Source organism: Notolepis coatsorum, assembly GCF_963971535.1.
Source record: "Notolepis coatsorum genome assembly, chromosome: 9".
Taxonomy (NCBI): Eukaryota; Metazoa; Chordata; class Actinopteri; order Aulopiformes; family Paralepididae; genus Notolepis; species Notolepis coatsorum.
Genome location: NC_140173.1, coordinates 130,966,829 through 130,986,810, shown reverse-complemented (window position 1 = coordinate 130,986,810; position 19,982 = coordinate 130,966,829). Strand labels below are relative to the sequence as shown.

Below are 19,982 nucleotides of genomic sequence, written 5' to 3'. Positions count from 1 at the left end.
GTAGTATGCTACTATGTGTTCTACCCCATAATGCCCTGAGTGGGAGGGTAGTTTGTTTACCAGTGTTGTGGCTATGTTTGTGAAGAAGATGTTTAAGTAATTGGCTACATCCAGCTTGTCTGTGATGAGCGTGTTGTCCGTCTTTATGTTTATGTTTGAGAATCTGGTTTCAACCGTCACCTCAACCGTAAAGCTATACTCACGCTCTAGGCAACTGCTTCCTGTTTGGCGGTGCTTCAAAATAAAAGTTCCCTATCACACACAAACCAATGACGCTACATAGAGGGTCGTTTAAAATGTCTCATCTTTATTTTCTGGACTGGTGGTTAGACATTGGAGCTCTAGCAGAGCAAACACACAAGCTTCCAATAATGGTGACTGTACAATTCCCATGTGCAAGAGTTAATTTGGACAGTCTGCCTTCTCCGTTAAAGGGGCAAACTTATGGAACTCTCTGCCTACTGGTTTAAAATGAAGGTTATCCTATAACCCTAGTTACATGAGTTTTTGTGAGCGTTCTGCTCTGCTGGGATAATCTCATCGTTACTTATTGTAACACTGAAAGCTTTCGCTACATGCACTTTCATTTGCCCGGCCACGCCCATTTCCGGTTATAAATATAAGCGAGGGGCGTGACCGTGCTCTTCCTTCCCGAGTCTTGACCTTCATTCGGAAGACAGTCAGGGGTCCTCAGTGAGTGAGGGCAGAACACTCACAAAAACTCATGTAACTAGGGTTATAGGATAACCTTTGTTACATTTAGTTTTTGCTTACGTTCGGCTCTGCTGGGACACAGGAGCGGAACAGGACGTGGAGAGCCCGACAAATGTACACGCTGAGGTCCCCTTAACAACCATCAGAACATTGGGGAGGGTCCGGGCCCCCCCACCCTTCCTAGTGAGGGGTGGGGGGGGGGGGGGACACACTGACTGTGCGAAAAAAGGTGACAGCACCCAAAAAACGCACAAGGTGAGTAGACCGCAGGAAAAAAGGACCCGCGTCTACCCCACCGCACGTCCCGCTCGCTACAAGGGACGTACGCGAAGCATAAGCTCATGTTACCGCTCTCACACCTCGTGGGGTGGGGGTCGTTAAACCCCGACTATGTCCGTGAGGCGTCTCGTGGGGTCGGGGTTCCCAACCCTGACTCCGCCAGAGAAGCCTTAGCAGCGGGGCGCGAGGAGGCCCCATCCCCCTGGACCACTCAAAGGCAGGCCTGCCGCCGAGTCCAGGAGCTAGGACCTGACCAAAGGGACCTGGTGAGGTCAACGAGGCCGTGGCATCGAGACCTCTCCAGGCGTTTACTCACGACACCACCACCCTTTACACCGCCAGCGCACGGACAGGACACAACAGGTGAAGGCCCTTCTCCGCCTGGTACGCCGCGAGGACCCCCTGAGGAGGAGGCTCTGAAAACTCTGAGGAGGAGGCTCTGTGAGGAGGCTCTCTCTCTGAGGAGGAGGCTCTGAAAACTCTCTGAGGAGGAGGCTCTCTCTCTGAGGAGGAGGCTCTGAAAACTCTGAGGAGGAGGCTCTGTGAGGAGGTTCTCTCTCTGAGGAGGAGGCTCTGAAAACTCTCTGAGGAGGAGGCTCTGTGAGGAGGCTCTCTCTCTGAGGAGGAGGCTCTGTCAGGAGGCTCTCTCTCTGAGGAGGAGGCTCTGAAAACTCTCTGAGGAGGAGGCTCTGTGAGGAGGTTCTCTCTCTGAGGAGGAGGCGGCTCTGAAAACTCTCTGAGGAGGAGGCTCTGAAAAACTCCCTGAGGAGGCTCCCTCACTGAGGGGGAGGCTCCGAAAAACTCCCTGAGGAGGAGGCTCTGAAGCTCTCTGAGAAGGCTCTCCCTCATAACCTCGTGGGGTCAGCTGGCATACCGGGGAGACTCGCGGGGTCGGCCAGTGAACTGACTCTGCCACGAACCCTGACCCTGCCAGTAAGCCTGTATCACCGGGGTCGGGGTTCAGAGAAAGAGTTTGACACAATTGGCAGACGTCATAAACATGTGGGGGCATACTCTCGTGGGGTCGGGGTGGAACCCGGACTCCGCCAGTGAGTTGACTCTGCCACCGGCATACCGGGGAGACAACCATCCCAAAACAGAAGGTTGCTCCCTTAACCCAGGCCGACAGGTAGCAAGAGCATGGCTCGACCTGTGCCTGGAGGACGGTGAACTACACAGAGGGGCTTAGAGGGGCTGACTGCTTTGGGGGGGCCCCCCTGCCGTCCGGTCCACCCTGGCATTTCCCCCCGGAAACGCACAGGGCCCTTCGGCTTAACAGAATATATTGTACGAGCAGCGCTCGCCTGGGACCCGGCGAACACCGGGTTGAACTGATCCGGTCCGGCGTGACCAGGATGAGTCCCGGGTCCCCAACGCTGCCGCCCCTCTTTAAAAAAACGGGTAGCGGCGGGGGACGTACACGTTTTGATAAAAAAAAACACAGGTGGTGCCACAGAGACGGACTGTAAAAGAACAGCTCACGGTGGCCCACCTATCGGGCGTGAAGCCCCCCTGTGATGCTTGATCTGCCCCCGTCATTTCCCCCTGGAAATGCCGTGAGCCTTCGAGCTGGCAGATTCATTTTCACGAGCAGTGCTCGCCTGGCGCTCGGCAGAGGTAAACTCCCTCCCGGCTGACCGCATAAATGCTGCTATGCCGCTCGGACAGACCAGGGCGCGCCAGTCCCCAAGATGGCCATTTCAAATAAATATTTGAAACATGCCCGGGACCAGGCGCTGACATCGCTCCCTTAGGACCAAGCGCTGATATAGAAGAACGGGGAACAGACCCTTACATTCATGCCTATTTAAAATGGGCTGTAACTGTCCCGGTTTGAAAAGGAAAAAAGAAAGTTGTCTCTGCCTGGCCGGGGTTCTCGTAGCCGTGGCCCCCGATAACAGCGCTCGGCTCGTAAAACCTGCGAACAGCGTTGGGCGACTTTCGATAAGAAAGAACCCCAACCCATCGTCTCTCCCCCCTATTTGGGTAAACCGGGGGGAGACCGGTCCTTGCCAGGATTCTTGACACAGGATTTATACACAGAGCCTGGGAAAAAAACCACCCATCACTAATTCCGCTCTCACGAAAAAGCGAATACATTCACTGTCGACGCGCGCCTGTAGCCAAACACTTCCGAATGAATTATGAGGGAAGGAAGAGCACGGTCACGCCCCTCGCTTATATTCATAACCGGAAATGGCCGTGGCCGGGCAAATGAAGGTGCATGTAGCGAAAGCTTTCAGTGTTACAATAAGTAACGATGAGATTATCCCAGCAGAGCAGAACGTAAGCAAAAACGAAAAGTAACTGGAGTCCAATGCCAACGTCTTCAACAGAGAACTCAAAGTATGGCTGAAATCAAAGCAGCAGTCACTGCTCACATATGTAGTAGATGCGGACTGGTTTTGTTGTTTTGATCATGGACTCTTGTTCTGGTAACTATTTGTTCTGATTTGTGATTTTAATTCTGTATTATACTGTTCATTTTATTCTATCTTTGAGAAAAGCCTCAATGGACTGGTGTTGAAAACTAGCACTCGTGCTATAAACACACACAACACATCTGGTCTGTCCACTGTGACTGGTCCAATGTAGCTGTGGTGTCCATCTTTCAAATAAAAGTTTTCATTCATTCATATATATATATAAAACTTTAAACCACGTCGTATTCTCTACTCTATCAAACTAGCTATGAGATTCAGACAGTGCTGCTGAGTCTGCTGAGAGTATTGCAAATAGTGAGTATTATTATTTAAACAAATGGAGTCAGAGCACACTCTGCTGGACAAACTGTGATAATCTTTCTCTGCATTATGTTCTGTTTTAATATCTGCACCTATTAGCCAACATATCGGCCGATACCGATATGTCTGTCAGCGATTAATGGCTCGGGTTCTAATGCACACCCAATCGGGTGCAGGACAAACAGAAGATCAATGATAAAACTGAGAAAAAAAGAAAAAAAAATTAGTTTTGGAAATTACTCAACAACCAACTAGGCTGCAGTAAGAAACTGAAAACCAGATTTACAAACATCAACATTAAGACGGACTACACTCTCCTCACCCATGCCCACTTTGACAACCTAGGATGGCTTATCTGTTAATAAAGTTTTCAATCAATCAATCAATCAATCAATCAATCAATCAATCACAGACTAGCTGGATGTGGCCAATTACTTAAACATCTTCTTTACGAACATAGCCACAACACTGGTTAACAAACTACCCTCCCACTCTGGGCAGTCTGGTGTAAAACACATCCTAGTCCTCTACAAAAACCTAGGTGTTCGCAAAGAAAAAAATTTTTATTTGATTTTTGATTTGAAGTCTTTATTTCGAACATGCAATGAATACAACAAACAATAACAAAAAAGAAAAACAACTCAATCTGCATGTTCGAAAAGGAGTAGGAAGAAGTATACACTTATTTAATCCTACCCCTTTTCCACTACTCAAATGAGTGTACTATTTTAAACATAAAAAAGAAAAAAAAAAATATATATATATGCAAAACAAAAAACAAAAACTATATATGTATAAAATAAAATAAAATTTTAAACTGGTAATGGTAACAACTGACGTGGTGTTCAAAAAACTGAGCGCCCTCCAACCTTACAAGGCCACTGGCCATGACAATATCCCCTCCAAATTCCTCAGAGACTCAGCAGCCACCATCACCCCAATCATCACCCACATAATAAACCTCTCCATAAAACAGGGACACGTCCCCAATGATTTCAAAATTGCGAGAGTGACCCCCCTGCACAATAAAGGCAGCAAATTAGACCCAGGCAACTACCGCCCTGTTTCTATTCTTACCTCCATCTCGAAAGTGATGGAAAAATGTTTTTACGAACAGGTCGAAAAGTACCTTGCCGAAAAGAAGCTAATCTACATCCAATTTGGCTTCAGAACATCCCATTCCACTGACGCATGCCTTCTCTATTTGAACGACCACATCAAACACAAGGTGGACGCGGGCAAATACTGCAGCATGGTCATACAAAAGGTTTTTGACACCGTCAATCACTCCATTCTGATTGATAAGCTAAAAGCAATTGGTTTTGATCTTTTTGGTTTTGAAGTTCTTCAGTGAGCTGGATGCAATCCTACCTGGAGGGGAGAGAACAGATGGTGGAGGTGAACAGTACACTGTGACTGCCCCCTTCTTGCCGGTCTAGGGAGCCCTGAAGTCTATCACATGCTTCCTCCGATACATAGGAGACAGCCAGCAGCCTCTTTTCACCTGGCAGCGAGGACTCTCATTGGGTGAGTGTAACGCGTGGGAGCGCACACTACCTCACCCAGATCCCTTCCTCGCTGTGCAGGCGCCCTGACCGACCTGTAGGAGTCGCTGTTTACAACGACCAGATTACCACCCACCGGCTTCCCTCCCGCTGACACTGCCAATTGTGTCAGTATGACGACCGGCCAAGCCGGAGGCACCGCTGACAGCTGGATTCGATACCAGTGTCTCTGCGGTGGTAGACAGGCGCTTAGTCCGCTGCGCTACCTGGCCGCTGAGGCAAAACTTTCCTGTGACAAAATGGCAACGAATGTAATCAAAAAAGTCAACCAACGAACAAGATCTTTGTACAGGATCTCCTCTCTGGTAAATAAGAATACCTTGAAGACTCTTAACAGGAGCACTCATTCAAGGTTTCTACGACCTTGCACCTCATGGTACCAAAGCACCTCAAAGGCCCTAAAAACAAGGCTCTAAACATCACTGCTTGGCCTTACTCCTAAAACACACCTTACCCCTGCCCATTTTGACAATCTAGGATGGCTTAGAGTAGACGACACAGTACAGCAACTTGCAATGGGCCTGATCTACAAGATACACTACACCACAAAGATACCCATGTACATGTCAAAATACTTCCAAAAGGTCAGTGAAGTCCACGACCACAACACCAGAGGGAGCTCCACAAATCACGTTCAACCCAGATTCGGCTCAAACAAGGGACTAAACACGTTTAGCAATTATGCCACAATAATGTGGAACGCCCTACCCACAGCCGTAAAGGAATGTGAATCCCTACCCTCCTTCAAAACTGCTCTCAAAGAGGGGCGGCTAAGTGGCGCAGTGGGTAAGGCGCTCGCCACTAATGCAGGAGATGCTGGGTTCGAGCCCAGCTCTCGGCATTGCTACCAGCTTGGCTGGTCGTTCATACTAACGCAATTGGCAGTGTTAGGGGTGGGAAGCTGGTGGGTGGGGATCGGACGTTGTGGACAGCGACTCCTACAGGTCGGTTGGTGCGCCTGCGCAGCAGAATCAGGAAGCAACGGGGGCGGCGTGTCCCTCCCACGCAGACCCTCACCGCTGAGAGATTGCGCTGTGCAGGTGAAAAGATGCGACAGCTGCCTCCTCGTGTACCGGAGGGGACACGTGATGCAAGGCTTGGTCCACATTGCTGCCGGCCTGTGGGAGGCATGGCCTAACAGCGTTCGAGACAGGGGAGGGTAGAATTGGACGATACGAAATTGGGATGGGAGAGAAATAGAAAATGGGAGAAAAAGTAGATAAAAAAAAAGATAAACTGCTCTCAAAGAGCATCTACGGGTGGCTGCAATTAGAAACTGGCCCCTGTAAATGTCAAAATTCCCCCCCCACACCCCCACCCCACCCAACCCCCTCTAATGTACAGTTTCTTCCCCTCTTGGATATATATATTTCTTATGATGTTCTCTCTTTCTTACACAGTACCGTATATTTGTATGTCTTGTATGTCATACATGTCTTGATGAATCTAAAATGGAGGACCCTTATGTAAACATCCTGGTCTACATCCTCTTAGCAGTTGTTTGTATTGAGCTGTACTGTATTGTACCCATTCTGCAATCTGTTAATAAAGTTTTCAATCAATCAATCAGCATCAGAAATAATAATATAGTCTGCACACTGTTAGACTTGCTCCCACTATGTTTATTGAAGGATCAACATGTCGATCACCTAAGTTTTGATACCGGTGCCAATACCGATACCAAAACGATACCTTTTTCCATACCATACTTTGCGGAGTTACTGTACGTGTGTCGTCTGTGCTGTTGTATGAGTCAATCGGAGCCTTTGTTACATTTTGGATTATTTTGGTTCATGCTTGAACAGAAGACATTTTATATCTTGGAAAAAAACATGCTTATTGGTTCACTGACCCTGCTGAGATTAACTACTTGGGTATCGACATTTTGATACCACAGCATTTCTTTTATACTCTTATCGATACCATAATTTCAACACCCGGCCCTACATACCACTCTAAGCAACTGGGCGTTCTGTTGGCGTTCGAGGACATCTCCACATTATTTGTTGAGGAAGAGGGGGAAGCAACCTGCTGTGTTGTTGACTAGTCTGGTTATTCTAGTAGCTACCGCATGTTCTCAAGAATAGAGCTTGGTTATCTCTAGTGCTTCTGCTACACCAAGCGAGTGTCGTTTCCGGACACTTCTGTACATTAGCCCTCCTTCAGATCCTGTGGATACAGTTTCTCTTTGCCCGCACTATGAAATAATATAAACTTCCATCCCTCCCTGTAATGTAGTCAAACAGCGACCTCTAGGCAAAAGATGACAACATGGTACTGCGCTTTACAATGTTTGTTTGTCTGATGTGTGGGTTAGATTTCAGTGGGTATAGGGGAGCGGCTGCTACTGTTGTCCACACCTCAGGCTCTGCCAAGAGAGGACTGGAGAAATCCTCAACTGGTGGTCCGCGGGCCACATCCGGCCCGCCAAAGCTTCCCATCGAGCTTGCAGAATATTAATGAATAAAAAAAACATCTTCCGGTATTTAGGACGGGCTTGCCATGAGGGCTTAAACAGACCGCCTCTGTTTAAGCTTTATGTATCTATAGAAAAATTACAAATATAACAAAATTGCATTTTAATGTTGACCGAGCACAACAGTGTCATAATAGTGTCAAAACCATTGATGCAGGAAGGACAAAATATATATTGCCCCCTGGTGGATGTATACTGTAGCTGTTAAGGGGTCTCTTCACACAGAATTTGGTAAGAAAGTGAAAAGATTAAACAATAATAGGCTAATTAGGCCTAAATAAATGTAGCTTTTTTTATAAAAGAAAATGTATTCCAGCCCCCACTGTGTCTGCTTAGAAATATTCTGGCCCTTGGACAAATGTAGTTGATGACCACTGCAGTATAATAAGTTGCGAAACTATATAACCAATACAAACAAGTAAACAAAGCGAAATATCATTATGTTTTCAATCCACTGAGGTTGTAAAATGTAATGTCTCTACATGTGATCATTGCTCTCTCTCTCTCTTCCATCTCCATCCCTCTGTTCTATCCAACCATCCTTTTCTCCTCTCCTCCCCCAGACTGTCCCCTGTCTTCTCTCTGTTTGTGCCTTTCTATCAGGCCATCCCCAAGGTGCCAGTCACCCAAGTCATGGGACACATCCCCATCACAAACAAGTCCCTGGTCTACATAGTAGGCCTACAGGTTAGTACACTGGTCTACATAGTAGGCCTACAGGTTAGTACACTGGTCTATATAGTAGGACTACAGGTTAGTACACTGGTCTATATAGTAGGCCTACAGGTTAGTACACTGATATACATTGATTGAATGATTGAAAACTTTATTAACAGATTACAGAATGGGTACAATACAGTACGGCTCAATACACACAATTGTTAAGGGGATGCAGACCAGAGAAAGACTTTTGTCTTGTTTCAGGGTCCCCCATTTTCAATTCATAATGACATTTATGACATACACAACATACAGATATACAGATATATATCATGACATTTATGACATACAGGTATATAGTACTGTTACATTTGTGACATACAAGATATGCAAATATACAGTACTGTTAAACAGAGATCCTAACAGAAAATATATACATACGATGGGGAGGAGACTGTACATTAGGAGGGGGTAGGTGGATAGGAGTGGGCGTTTGGACATTTACGGTGGCCAGTAGGGATGGGTACCTTTCACATTTGAACCGATACGGTACCGGTACCTGTGAATCGATACCGGTACCCAACGGTACCTTTTTTCTGTACTTTAGTCTCAAGAAATTTTATTTACCTACCTCAGCCGTGAAAAAAAAAATCCAAACTTCAAATAACTACAATTTCGACAGTTTTCGGCTTGCCATTGCTCCGACTGCTTTGTTGTTGAATCAAGTCAAATCCTAGGTAAGCATATATTGTGCGTGTGAATGTTGACATGAAAAGAAAAAAGGTAAGAAATAAAATAAAAATTTTAATTTTTAATTTTAATTTTTTTTTGTATCTCACTTCAATCGATACTCCGTAGTACCGACGTGTTTCGGTTCGGTACCTCAAAAGTACCAAATTCGGTACCCATCCCTAGTGGCCAGTAGGACTACAGGTTAGTACACCGATATACATAGTAGGCCTACAGGTTAGTACACTGGTCTACATGGTAGGACTACAGGTTAGTACACTGGTCTACATAGTAGGACTACAGGTTAGTACACTGGTCTACATAGTAGGACTACAGGTTAGTACACTGGTCTATATAGTAGGACTACAGGTTAGTACACTGGTCTATATAGTACTAGTAGGCCTACAGGTTAGTACACTGGTCTACATAGTAGGCCTACAGGTTAGTACACTGGTCTATATAGTAGGCCTACAGGTTAGTACACTGGTCTACATAGTAGGCCTACAGGTTAGTACACTGGTCTACATAGTAGGCCTACAGGTTAGTACACTGGTCTATATAGTAGGCCTACAGGTTAGTACACTAGTCTATATAGTAGGCCTACAGGTTAGTACACTGGTCTACATAGTAGGCCTACAGGTTAGTACACTGGTCTATATAGTAGGCCTACAGGTTAGTACACTGGTCTACATAGTAGGCCTACAGGTTAGTACACTGGTCTACATAGTAGGACTACAGGTTAGTACACTGGTCTACATAGTAGGACTACAGGTTAGTACACTGGTCTATATAGTAGGACTACAGGTTAGTACACTGGTCTATATAGTAGGACTACAGGTTAGTACACTGGTCTATATAGTAGGACTACAGGTTAGTACACTGGTCTATATAGTAGGACTACAGGTTAGTACACTGGTTTATATAGTAATAATATAATAATGCAGGACCTGCTCAGAGGTCTTTAATTGGCATTGGCAATTATCCTCAACACACACACACACACACACCGGAACACACACGCATGCATTGTCTGTAGGATCGCTGATGCGATTCGTCTCTGCGATTAACCCACTACAGGCTAGTACACTGGTCTATATAGTAGGACTACAGGTTAGTACACTGGTCTATATAGTAGGACTACAGGTTAGTACACTGGTCTATATAGTAGGCCTACAGGTTAGTACACTGGTCTATATAGCAGGACTACAGGTTAGTACACTGGTCTATATAGTAGGACTACAGGTTAGTACACTGGTCTATATAGTAGGACTACAGGTTAGTACACTGGTCTATATAGTAGGACTAAAGGCTAGTACACTGGTCTATATAGTAGGACTACTATAGTTATTGAAAAGGTGAAAAGAGTCCATTATTCTACTCTGTTCCACTGCTTAATGAGACCTTTCTATCTTGTCTCCTGCTGCCGTGTTTTAGCTCCTGACTTCTGGTCCCTTCATGTGGCTTGTAGCTTTTAGTGGACTGGTGAGTGGCCCATATAATCAACAATTACAATGTACCATAACTGATCATGCTGGCATGAAACAAATAATACCATTATTTGCCATAAAAAAGGATGAAGGAGTCATTATAGTAATATACCTGTGTGTGTATGTTGTCTTTCTGTCAGATCTCAGGTGGGCTGTACCATTGTAACATCCTAGGGGTGCAGCGGCTTCTCTTTGTGCCTGCCTGGCTGTCCCGAATAGGGCGCTTCCTTCTGGAACCCATCTTCTCAGGTCAGTTTATCTGCTGAGGAACTCATAGACCAACTTCGTAATCGTTTCTGTTTAGCCAGGAGTTTCAGTCCAGACTGCAGTGATTTTTGTGCTGTCAAGATCCCACTATCTGTAGTCTGTTTAAATGAAGAATAGAAATGTGCTTCTTAATAAATAAGACCTTTGGGCATCCTGGTGGCTCACCACACTAAGGTTCATACCATGTAATCACAACGTGTTGTTGTTGTCCAGCAGGGAGCCCTCTATCCTCTGGACTTGGCAGTAACAATGTGCCAGTTATAGTGACAGGGACACCGTTACAGTTGTGAATGCCGTCCTTCGGATGAGATGTTAAACTAAGGTCCTAACTGAATTCCCAGGGCACTTATCACAAAGAGTAGGGGGTTCCCTGACGTTCCTGGCCACATTCCCAAACATATCCCCCTTAATTGGCTGATATAAATCCCTGTCTCCTGAGCCTTTCAGCCATTGTGTAGTGTGATGTGTGCCTGGTGCCAGTGTATGGCAGCTATTGAGCCTGCATAGCCCAGTGTTTGGTGCTACACAGTGGTGGTGAAGGAGGCAAATTCTACTCTTTAACGCATGGGTGGGCAATACATTTTTACAAGGGGCCACATGAGAAACCTGAACTGTGTTGGAGGGCCGAACCAATGATAACTTGAACTTAATTCTGCTCAATATTCATTATCTCCAATTGTAAAAATTGACCGTGGGCCGGACACGGACGCCCAAAGGGCCGGAAGTGGCCCGTGGGCCGTAATTGCCCAGGTCTGCTTTAACGGGTTAACCTGTCGTAAATATCCATTCAGAAATGAGTGATTAGGAGTGATTTTGGTACAAAAGAAAAACGCAGTTTTCTAATAGACAATCGATTAATTCTGCTGTTTTTCTCTTCCTGTTTTCACTTTTTTTTTTTTTTTTGTTTGTTAGATTCATACATCCCCACGTGAGGTATCATTGGAAAGCCACACTCATTGGCTACAACCCTCCACAATCATTTTCGAGATCGCCAAATGATTGACGGAACTAGAGCCCCAAGAGTCGGGAGTGGTATTTTGCGCAATACTGTGTACTTTGCACAAGCCCCAAATACCGGCATGTAACTCGAGAACCTCTGAACGGATTTTGTCGGATTTTGTCGCTATCAACAGGCAACAAATAAGCCTTCAATTCGATGCACACCCGAGCCACTAGAGGTCGCCAAAGTGCCGGTGGGCAAATCGTCCTCAAAAGGGCCCACATAATAATAATAATAATAATAATAATAATAATAATAATAATAATAATAATAATAATAATAATAATAATAATAATAATAATAATAATAATAGATCAAATTTATATAGCGCCTTTCTAGAACCCAAGGTTGCTTCACAATCAGGACAAAAATAGGGCTAGGGAAATAGGGGGGGAAAAGGGGGATGAGGGAAGGTAAGGGATAATGGACCTAATCTAATCTAAACTAATTGATGGGGAAAAGCCTTGGTGAAGAGGTGTGTTTTTAGTGCAGATTTGAAGGTGTCCAGGGTTGGGGCGTTGCGGATTTCGGGGGGGGGGGGAGAGCGTTCCAGAGGGTAGGGGATGCCACACTGAAGGCTCTGTCCCCAAAAGTCCGTAACCTGGTGCGAGGGATGGAGAGGAGACCTAGATCAGAGGATCGTAGGTTCCGGGATGGAGTGTGCTGGTGGAGGAGATCAGACAGGTATCAGGGGCTGAGGGCATGGAGGGACTTGTAGGTGAGGAGCAGGAGTTTGAAGGTGATGCGGAACTTGACTGGGAGCCAGTGGAGGTGGATGAGGGTGGGGGTGATGTGCTGCCAGGGCTTGGTGTGAGTGAGAACCCTGGCAGCTGAGTTCTGAACATACTGGAGCCTGTCCAGGGCTTTGCTGGGTACCCCGAACAGGACTCCAGGAGTCCAACCGGGAGGTGATGAATGAGTGGATCAGGGTCTCAGCCACAGAGTCTGAGAGTGAGGGTCGGAGACGGGAGATGTTTTTGAGGTGGTAGAAGGCAGACTTGGTGACGGATTTGATGTGGGAGTGAAATGAAAGTGTGGAGTCAAGGGTGACGCCCAGGTTACGGACTTCGAGAGACGGGGAGATGGAACAGCCGTCAACGTGGAGGAGGAGATCTCCAACCTTCCCGAGAAGTGCCTTGGGGGCCACAACCATGAGCTCTGTCTTTTTGCTGTTGAGTTTCAGTAATTTGGTTGACATCCAGGTTTTTATGGATGTCACATGTGGGCCCTTGCAGCTTAAGAGATGCAATAATCATTAATGCATTCCTTCCTTCATTCATTCATTCATTCACCATCTGCCTTCTCTCTCCCCCTGGTTTCCTGTCACTCACTGTCCTAGAAATACCTTAATAATAAATGTATGTAAAACCCTGATGTAAACAAGACTAAAGTCTTTCTCTGGTCTGCATCCCCTTAACAATTGTGTGTATTGAGCTGTACTGTATTGAGCCTACATTCTGCAATCTGTTAATGAAAATCTTCAATCAATCACCAGCAGTAGCATGAGCTCTCACTGTTCGCTCTCTGTTAACACTTTGAGTTAGGGATGCCCCGATCGATCGGCCACCGATCGTTATCGGCCGATAATCAGTATAAATATGCGATCGGTGATCGGTGATAATGCTTTATTTTCGCCGATCGTCAAAACCGATCTCACTCGCTGTCGCTGAGTTCTGTCTCAGACACCGGGTGGTGCGGCGTCTGCTCATCCCTCCAGCCCCTCCCGCACGCATGTAAACACGGGTCTAGTCTAGTGGGACGGGACACGGGAGGACGGCGTCTCCCTGAGCTACCGTTACAAATGAGGCATTGTCTAACCGAACGGTATCTAGCCGGCCAGCTACCGATAGCTCCTGACATCAACAAACGCTCCAGCAAGTCTAGTAGAGACGTGTATGATACCTGTTAGCTCACGTTAGCGCAAGTTAGTTCACTGTTCAAAACGAAATTTCCCATTGAACTAAATAATTCACTGAGGCGTTGTATTAACGTTATATATCCGGCTAGCAGTAGCTACAGATAGCTCCTGATACCAATGTCTTATAACACTGATTCGATGCGTATTCGAGCTGAGGGCTTGCTGAGCACAGTAACGTTATACCAATAGGGTCCAGCTGCAGCGCAGGAGAATCCTGGCCGTAGCTCGAGGCTACTCGAGTATAGGTCCAGCTGCAGCTCCGGAGAATCCTGGCCGTAGCTGGAGGCTACTAGAGTACACACAGACAGTGGAGCTTGTTGCGTGGTGGCGATGTCTCGCAGATAATACAAGTACAAGTCTAATTATATAATATATATATTTTATAAAAAAAAAAAATGATATAAAATAAAAATTTTTTTTTTATCAAAAACGATCGGTATCGGATCGGTATCGGCCGATATGGCTCACGACGATCGGTGATCGGTATCGGTGCCAAAAAACGTGATCGGGGCATCCCTACTTTGAGTGCCAGCAGGGGGCGCACGATTTAGCGCTTGAGTGCCAGCGCTGTAGTCAATGGGAGGGCAAGCACATTTGCGAACGCATAAACTACCGGTATATCTTAAATTATGGCTATGTGTCTAATATGCCCGTCGCTTATCAATGACTTGTTTGCAGTCAACATTGTCGAAACTGATTGTTTTTTAATCGGTACATTTCCGTTTTATATCATTTTGAAAAACGTTCGTTTTTCTGCAGGAATCGCCCTTTAGTAGAATACACAAAACACTGACATTTTTCGGCCTATTTATGAATCGTTTTCAAATGAACACTAGATTATCGATAGTATATGTGTACTTATGCACGCTAGAGAAGCGGGCTGACAAATCGATTATCTTATTTCCTGATCAGCACCAGGCATGCAGTGGTGGTCAAACGCGGTTAAATGCCGTTTAGGCTACGTCACTGAGGCAGAAGTGCGCGCAATGATGTGCACGCGCGCACACAAAAATTACTCGTCGCGCCGTATACCCCGGCCGGCACTTATCACCTAGACTTTGCATAATAATAGGATACCGACAACCAAAATACAAGCCCTGTAGGTGGGGGGTTGCTTGATCTCCCGCTTGGGAGGATGAGACAAGTTGTGCTTCAGTCTATGTGTGTGTGTGTGTGTGTGTGTGTGTGTGTAACTACAATTACATTTAAAACATTGTTATGCATAATAATCATCTGTTCTGTGCGCAACCGAGGGAACATGTATGCGCGCGCGTGTGCGCGTGCACGTGGCGTTTGGCCTTGGCCCATATTACGACTGCACCACTGATCAGCACACACACACACACACATACACACACGCACACACACACATATGGGACACGCTGAGATATAGGTGAAAAAAACGCTGATTATCCCAAAACTGGTAAAATAGATTCAGATGTTCTCCTAAAAGATTATTCCAATTCCTGATCGCCATTCCAAATATCGATCGCGTTTATTGATCCAACGCTGGGTACTGGAAACACATATTCCACGCTGTTCTGCGGCTCGGCAATGAATGCAATCGGCTCGGGTTACATGCCTGACAAGTAAAATGTGGATTCCGGATTCTTTTTTTCCCATCCATTTCATTCAGTCCAATCCAATGGGTGCAATACCATACGGAGAGACGATAGGGGGCGGTATTTTCCCTGTTCAAGCTCAGATAGATCCCCAGTGGTAACGTGAGGCTAGATTGATGAAAATGTTATGGAAATCGCTAATAAAAAAATAACGATTAAATAACGAGATTTCTCGTTGTTGGCACTCAACGCATGGCATGAAATAACGAGATGTCTCATGGCTGGCACTACTAAGGCTGCGGTTACATGAGGGAAAAACAGGAATGTTGCATTTTCACTTTTCACAACGTTGGTTGTGACAGTCAGGTTAGACGGCGCGTTGTCTCCTGAACTCTCTCGTTGTCAGAAGCTAGGCGTGGTCAGGCGGCTGGGTGGCGCAGCGGACATTGCGCTCGTCATCAACTCAAGAGACACCGGGTTCGACTCCGGCTGTCGGCGTTGCCTCCGGCTTGGGCCAACCGTCATACTAACTCATTTGGCAGAGTTAGCGGGTGGAAGTTGATGGGTGGTAATCTGGACGTTGTGGACAGCGACGACTCCTACAGGTCGGTTGAGGACGCCTGCACAGCAGAGACAGGAAGTGGCGGGGGTAGTGTGAGCCTCCCACACGTTACACCTCGCCAATGAGAGTCCGCGCTGGCAAGGTGAAAAGATGTGACAGGCTGCCTCCTCGTGTATCGGAGGGGACACGTGATGCAAGGCTTCTATCCTCCCTACAACCGGCCAGTGGGGGGCATATGCGAGCAACGTTCAAGACCGGGGAGGGAAGAATTGGCACAGTGGAATAGACCTGTCTCAAACCCTGCCCTCTTTTCTTGATCCTCCAATCACAACTGTCGCTTACCTCGGACAAACCAAGTTTGTCCGAGGTAAGCGACAGTTGTGATTGGAGGATCAAGAAAAGGGGGCAGGGTTTGAGACAGGTCCATTCAACCCTGAGCATGCGCAGGAGGTATTTGGTCGCATGCACAAAAGCGCAAGCTCGGGGGTTAAAAACTAAAAATAGAGCCTCAAATGTCGACTGGGAGTCGGTGTTTCAACTTGTTCAACTTGACTAACGGGGTGAAACATTAGGCTAAATCAGTTTCCTTTTTTTCCTCCCTCAATAATATTATGTTATTTATGTACGTTATCATTATGTAAACAAATGCACATATGGATTGTTTGCTGCAACGTTTCTGAATGAATTGAAGCATTAAATAAGCAGATAATTTAATTACGATTTCCATAACGATTTGTGTTTTTTTTTAATTAGCATAGCCTAAATAAATATGAATTCAAGAAGTTAAATACTGATTTAATGGCACATTTATTAACAGGCTGAAAGTTAAAACAAATAACGGCTTCTAAAACAATTGAATAGGCTAAACTTCATTTTAACTTCTTGAATTCACATTTCTTTAGTTTGTGTAGCTAAGGGGCTACACCACGACCCTGACTGTATTAAACTGATGAGAAAGACAAATGCTAAACGATTGCTTAATCAATACTAAATATCCTAAATATACACCAAATACTAAACTATTACTTAATCAATACTAAACATACACAAGATGGTGGACACTTTATTAACTGGAAGGGGACAGGGGTACCAATTTGAACAAGTATTACATTTAATGTTTAACATAAAAACACACATGTAACACATGGCATCATTTCCCTAAACTAATATAATTTATGTGCAACCAATATCCGAATTACTATACACTTTATATGCCACAAATTTCCTAATTATTATACAATTTATATGCAATAAATGTCTGAATTATTATACAATTTATATGCAATAAATGTCCGAATTATTATGGTCCTAAAGCTAATGGTACCAGGTCGTTGGAGCTCTGAATGGGGGTGGATAGTGAATAGTCCGGAGGAGAAAGACGAGGACGGAGACGATGATCCTACTCCAGAGGCTGATGCAAACCCGTGGAAGACCGTCGGGTAGTCGCTGGATAGGGGGTCTCGTACGGACCGGGTTCCTATAGTCCAAACGACCACGCTTCGGGTTCAATAGCTAGCTAGCCCTTTATGCTAGGGCTAACCAGCACACAGTCCGTGGTAGCTATAGCTGAATTCAGACGCAACCGAACCCAGCCCAACGTCTCTTCACCGTCCGTTATTTTCTGCATGTCGGCAGATCTATGTCGGAGTAAGTTACTCCACTTCTCCTTAAAACTTATATTACGATACCGTTTCCAATCACAGCTCACAAGCAAAACCTGCTCTCGTAAATTACACACTGAACTGTAGCCTTTTGTCTCCCGCTCCAACACACTACGCAGGTGCATGGGCTTGCGCTGTCTACAGTGCGATAAAAGGACATATAATAAAAATACTATCAAGTAAATAAACAGTGTAAAGATATATCTCTTATACAAATAAACAACACATAAGGTATAAATAATAAATGTGGACTTTAGGTGATAGCCTAATCTACCTTTTGTTGAACTAAGTCTAATCATTAATCTGGACCTTCAGAACAGTTTGCCTCGGAACATTGGCTATAGGCTTCTAAAACAATTAAATAGGCTAAACTTCGTTTTAACTTCTTGAATTCACATTTCTTTAGTTTGCAATAATGCAACTGCAAGCCAATGTTCCGAGACATATTACCTTTTATTTGTTAGGCTATTTGAATACACCGTTTAGCCCTACAGTAAATGGTGGATTCAAATAGCCTAACAATTACAAATAAAAGGCAATATGTCTCGGAACATTGGCTTAATTCACAAGAAATGTGAATTAAAGAAGTTAAAACGAATAACAGGCTGAAAAAACAATTAGCCTATTTAATAGGCTAAACAGTGTTAAAGGCAATATGCCTCGGAACATTGGCTATAGGCTTCTAAAACAAGGTCCGAAAGACCTTAGCATAGTAAAGACGCTTAGGCTAAATGCCTATGGCTTATTATTAAGCCATTTGCACTTTGGTTGTGCTGACCCCTGTGAATGCTGAGGGAGCGCTAAGAAAAGGCAGTGGAGAAGAGATGGGTCTTGAGGTAGGATTGGAACATTTGACTCTGAGTCTCTATTGTCTTGGGGGAGGGGGTTCTTGGGAGCTGCCGTGGAGAAGCTCTGTCCCTGCGAAGGTTGGACCTGGGGGTGGAGAGAAGACAGGCCTGAGGGATGGGAAGGGATGGTAGGGGGAGAGGAGGCCAGTGAGATGCCATCTGTCTTGTCTAATTTTGAATTGTCTGTCCATGCTGCAGGTCCCCAGCCCAGTGGTGAGACTCCCCTGGGGATGGGCGCCACACTGGACGTCCAGAGACAGCAGAGGATGGATCTACAGGACCAGCAGCTATTACTGGCCCAGTACAACCAGGCCAGGAGGAACGCCAGACCCCAGCCACAGGTAGCACGCACGCACGCACGCACGTGCACACACACACACACACACACACACACACACACACACACACACACACACACACACACACACACACACACACACACACACACACACACACACACACACACACACACACACACACACACACACACACACACACACACACACACACACACACACACACACACACACACACACACAGTAATTCTGACTATGCTGCCCCCTTCTGGTATAGTAATGCACCCCAGGGAATTAAACATAAACTTCAGACTGCCCAAAATAAAATGGATAGAGTAGTGATGAAGCTTCCTACCCGCACTCACCTGGATTTTTAACCAACTCAACTGGCTCCCAGTGGAAAAGCGTGTTATTCAAATTAAGTTGGGCCTTACCCATAAAAGCATATTCAATAGGGTCCTCTCATACACCCACACATATGCGACCAGAGGCAGTTTAACAGACATTGTAAACTGTACAAATTCAAGAGCTCAATGGGGAAAAATACCTTTCAGTACTCGGCAGCTTGTGAGTATAGTATTAGTATACTATAAAAAGTATCGAGTCATAGAAAACATTAAAGTCATTAAACAGGCTCTGAAGAATGGCTTAGTCACTCAGGATAAGGAAAGATATATACAGGAGGTGCGCTGTTGACTTTGTGTTTGTTTGTTTTATTGCATTTTTGTATTCATATTTATATATTTACAATGCTTGAACATTTTATTTGTGCATGTCTTATTTGTGCATACTCAAATAAGGACCTTTTGAGGACCACAATGGAAATAAACTGTAAGGTTTTATTGTGTTTCAATCATCGACGGTTTTAAATGATATGTGATGGCTGTACATTTTGTGTACCAGTATTGTATGTGATTTTAGATTGTCCAATAAATTAAATCACTCCATCACACACACACACACACACACACACACACACACACACACACACACACACACACACACACACACACACACACACACACACACTCTCTCTCTCACTCTCTCATGAGTTATTTATGTCCACATACATTACAAACAAGCAAGGGACACGCAGACACTCACCTGGATGATTTATCAGTGAGAAGGAGACGAGGGGGACGGACATTTTAGATGTTGTCAAACATTCAGGGACAGAGTCACAGAAGAGCTCAGGTGACAGATTGTAGCATACA

General features: G+C 45.4%; 1 protein-coding gene across 1 annotated transcript in view; it reads left to right on the top strand.

The window, feature by feature from the left end:
• The window catches only part of ubac2 (UBA domain containing 2), a 54,019-nt gene that overhangs the window by 20,273 nt on the left and 13,764 nt on the right, over window positions 1-19,982 (top strand). The window contains exons 5-8 of the mRNA XM_084321112.1: window positions 8,342-8,465; window positions 10,602-10,649; window positions 10,795-10,903; window positions 18,671-18,813. Of these exons, the coding sequence (XP_084177238.1) occupies window positions 8,342-8,465; window positions 10,602-10,649; window positions 10,795-10,903; window positions 18,671-18,813 (424 nt within the window). The remainder of the gene's footprint in view (window positions 1-8,341; window positions 8,466-10,601; window positions 10,650-10,794; window positions 10,904-18,670; window positions 18,814-19,982) is intronic.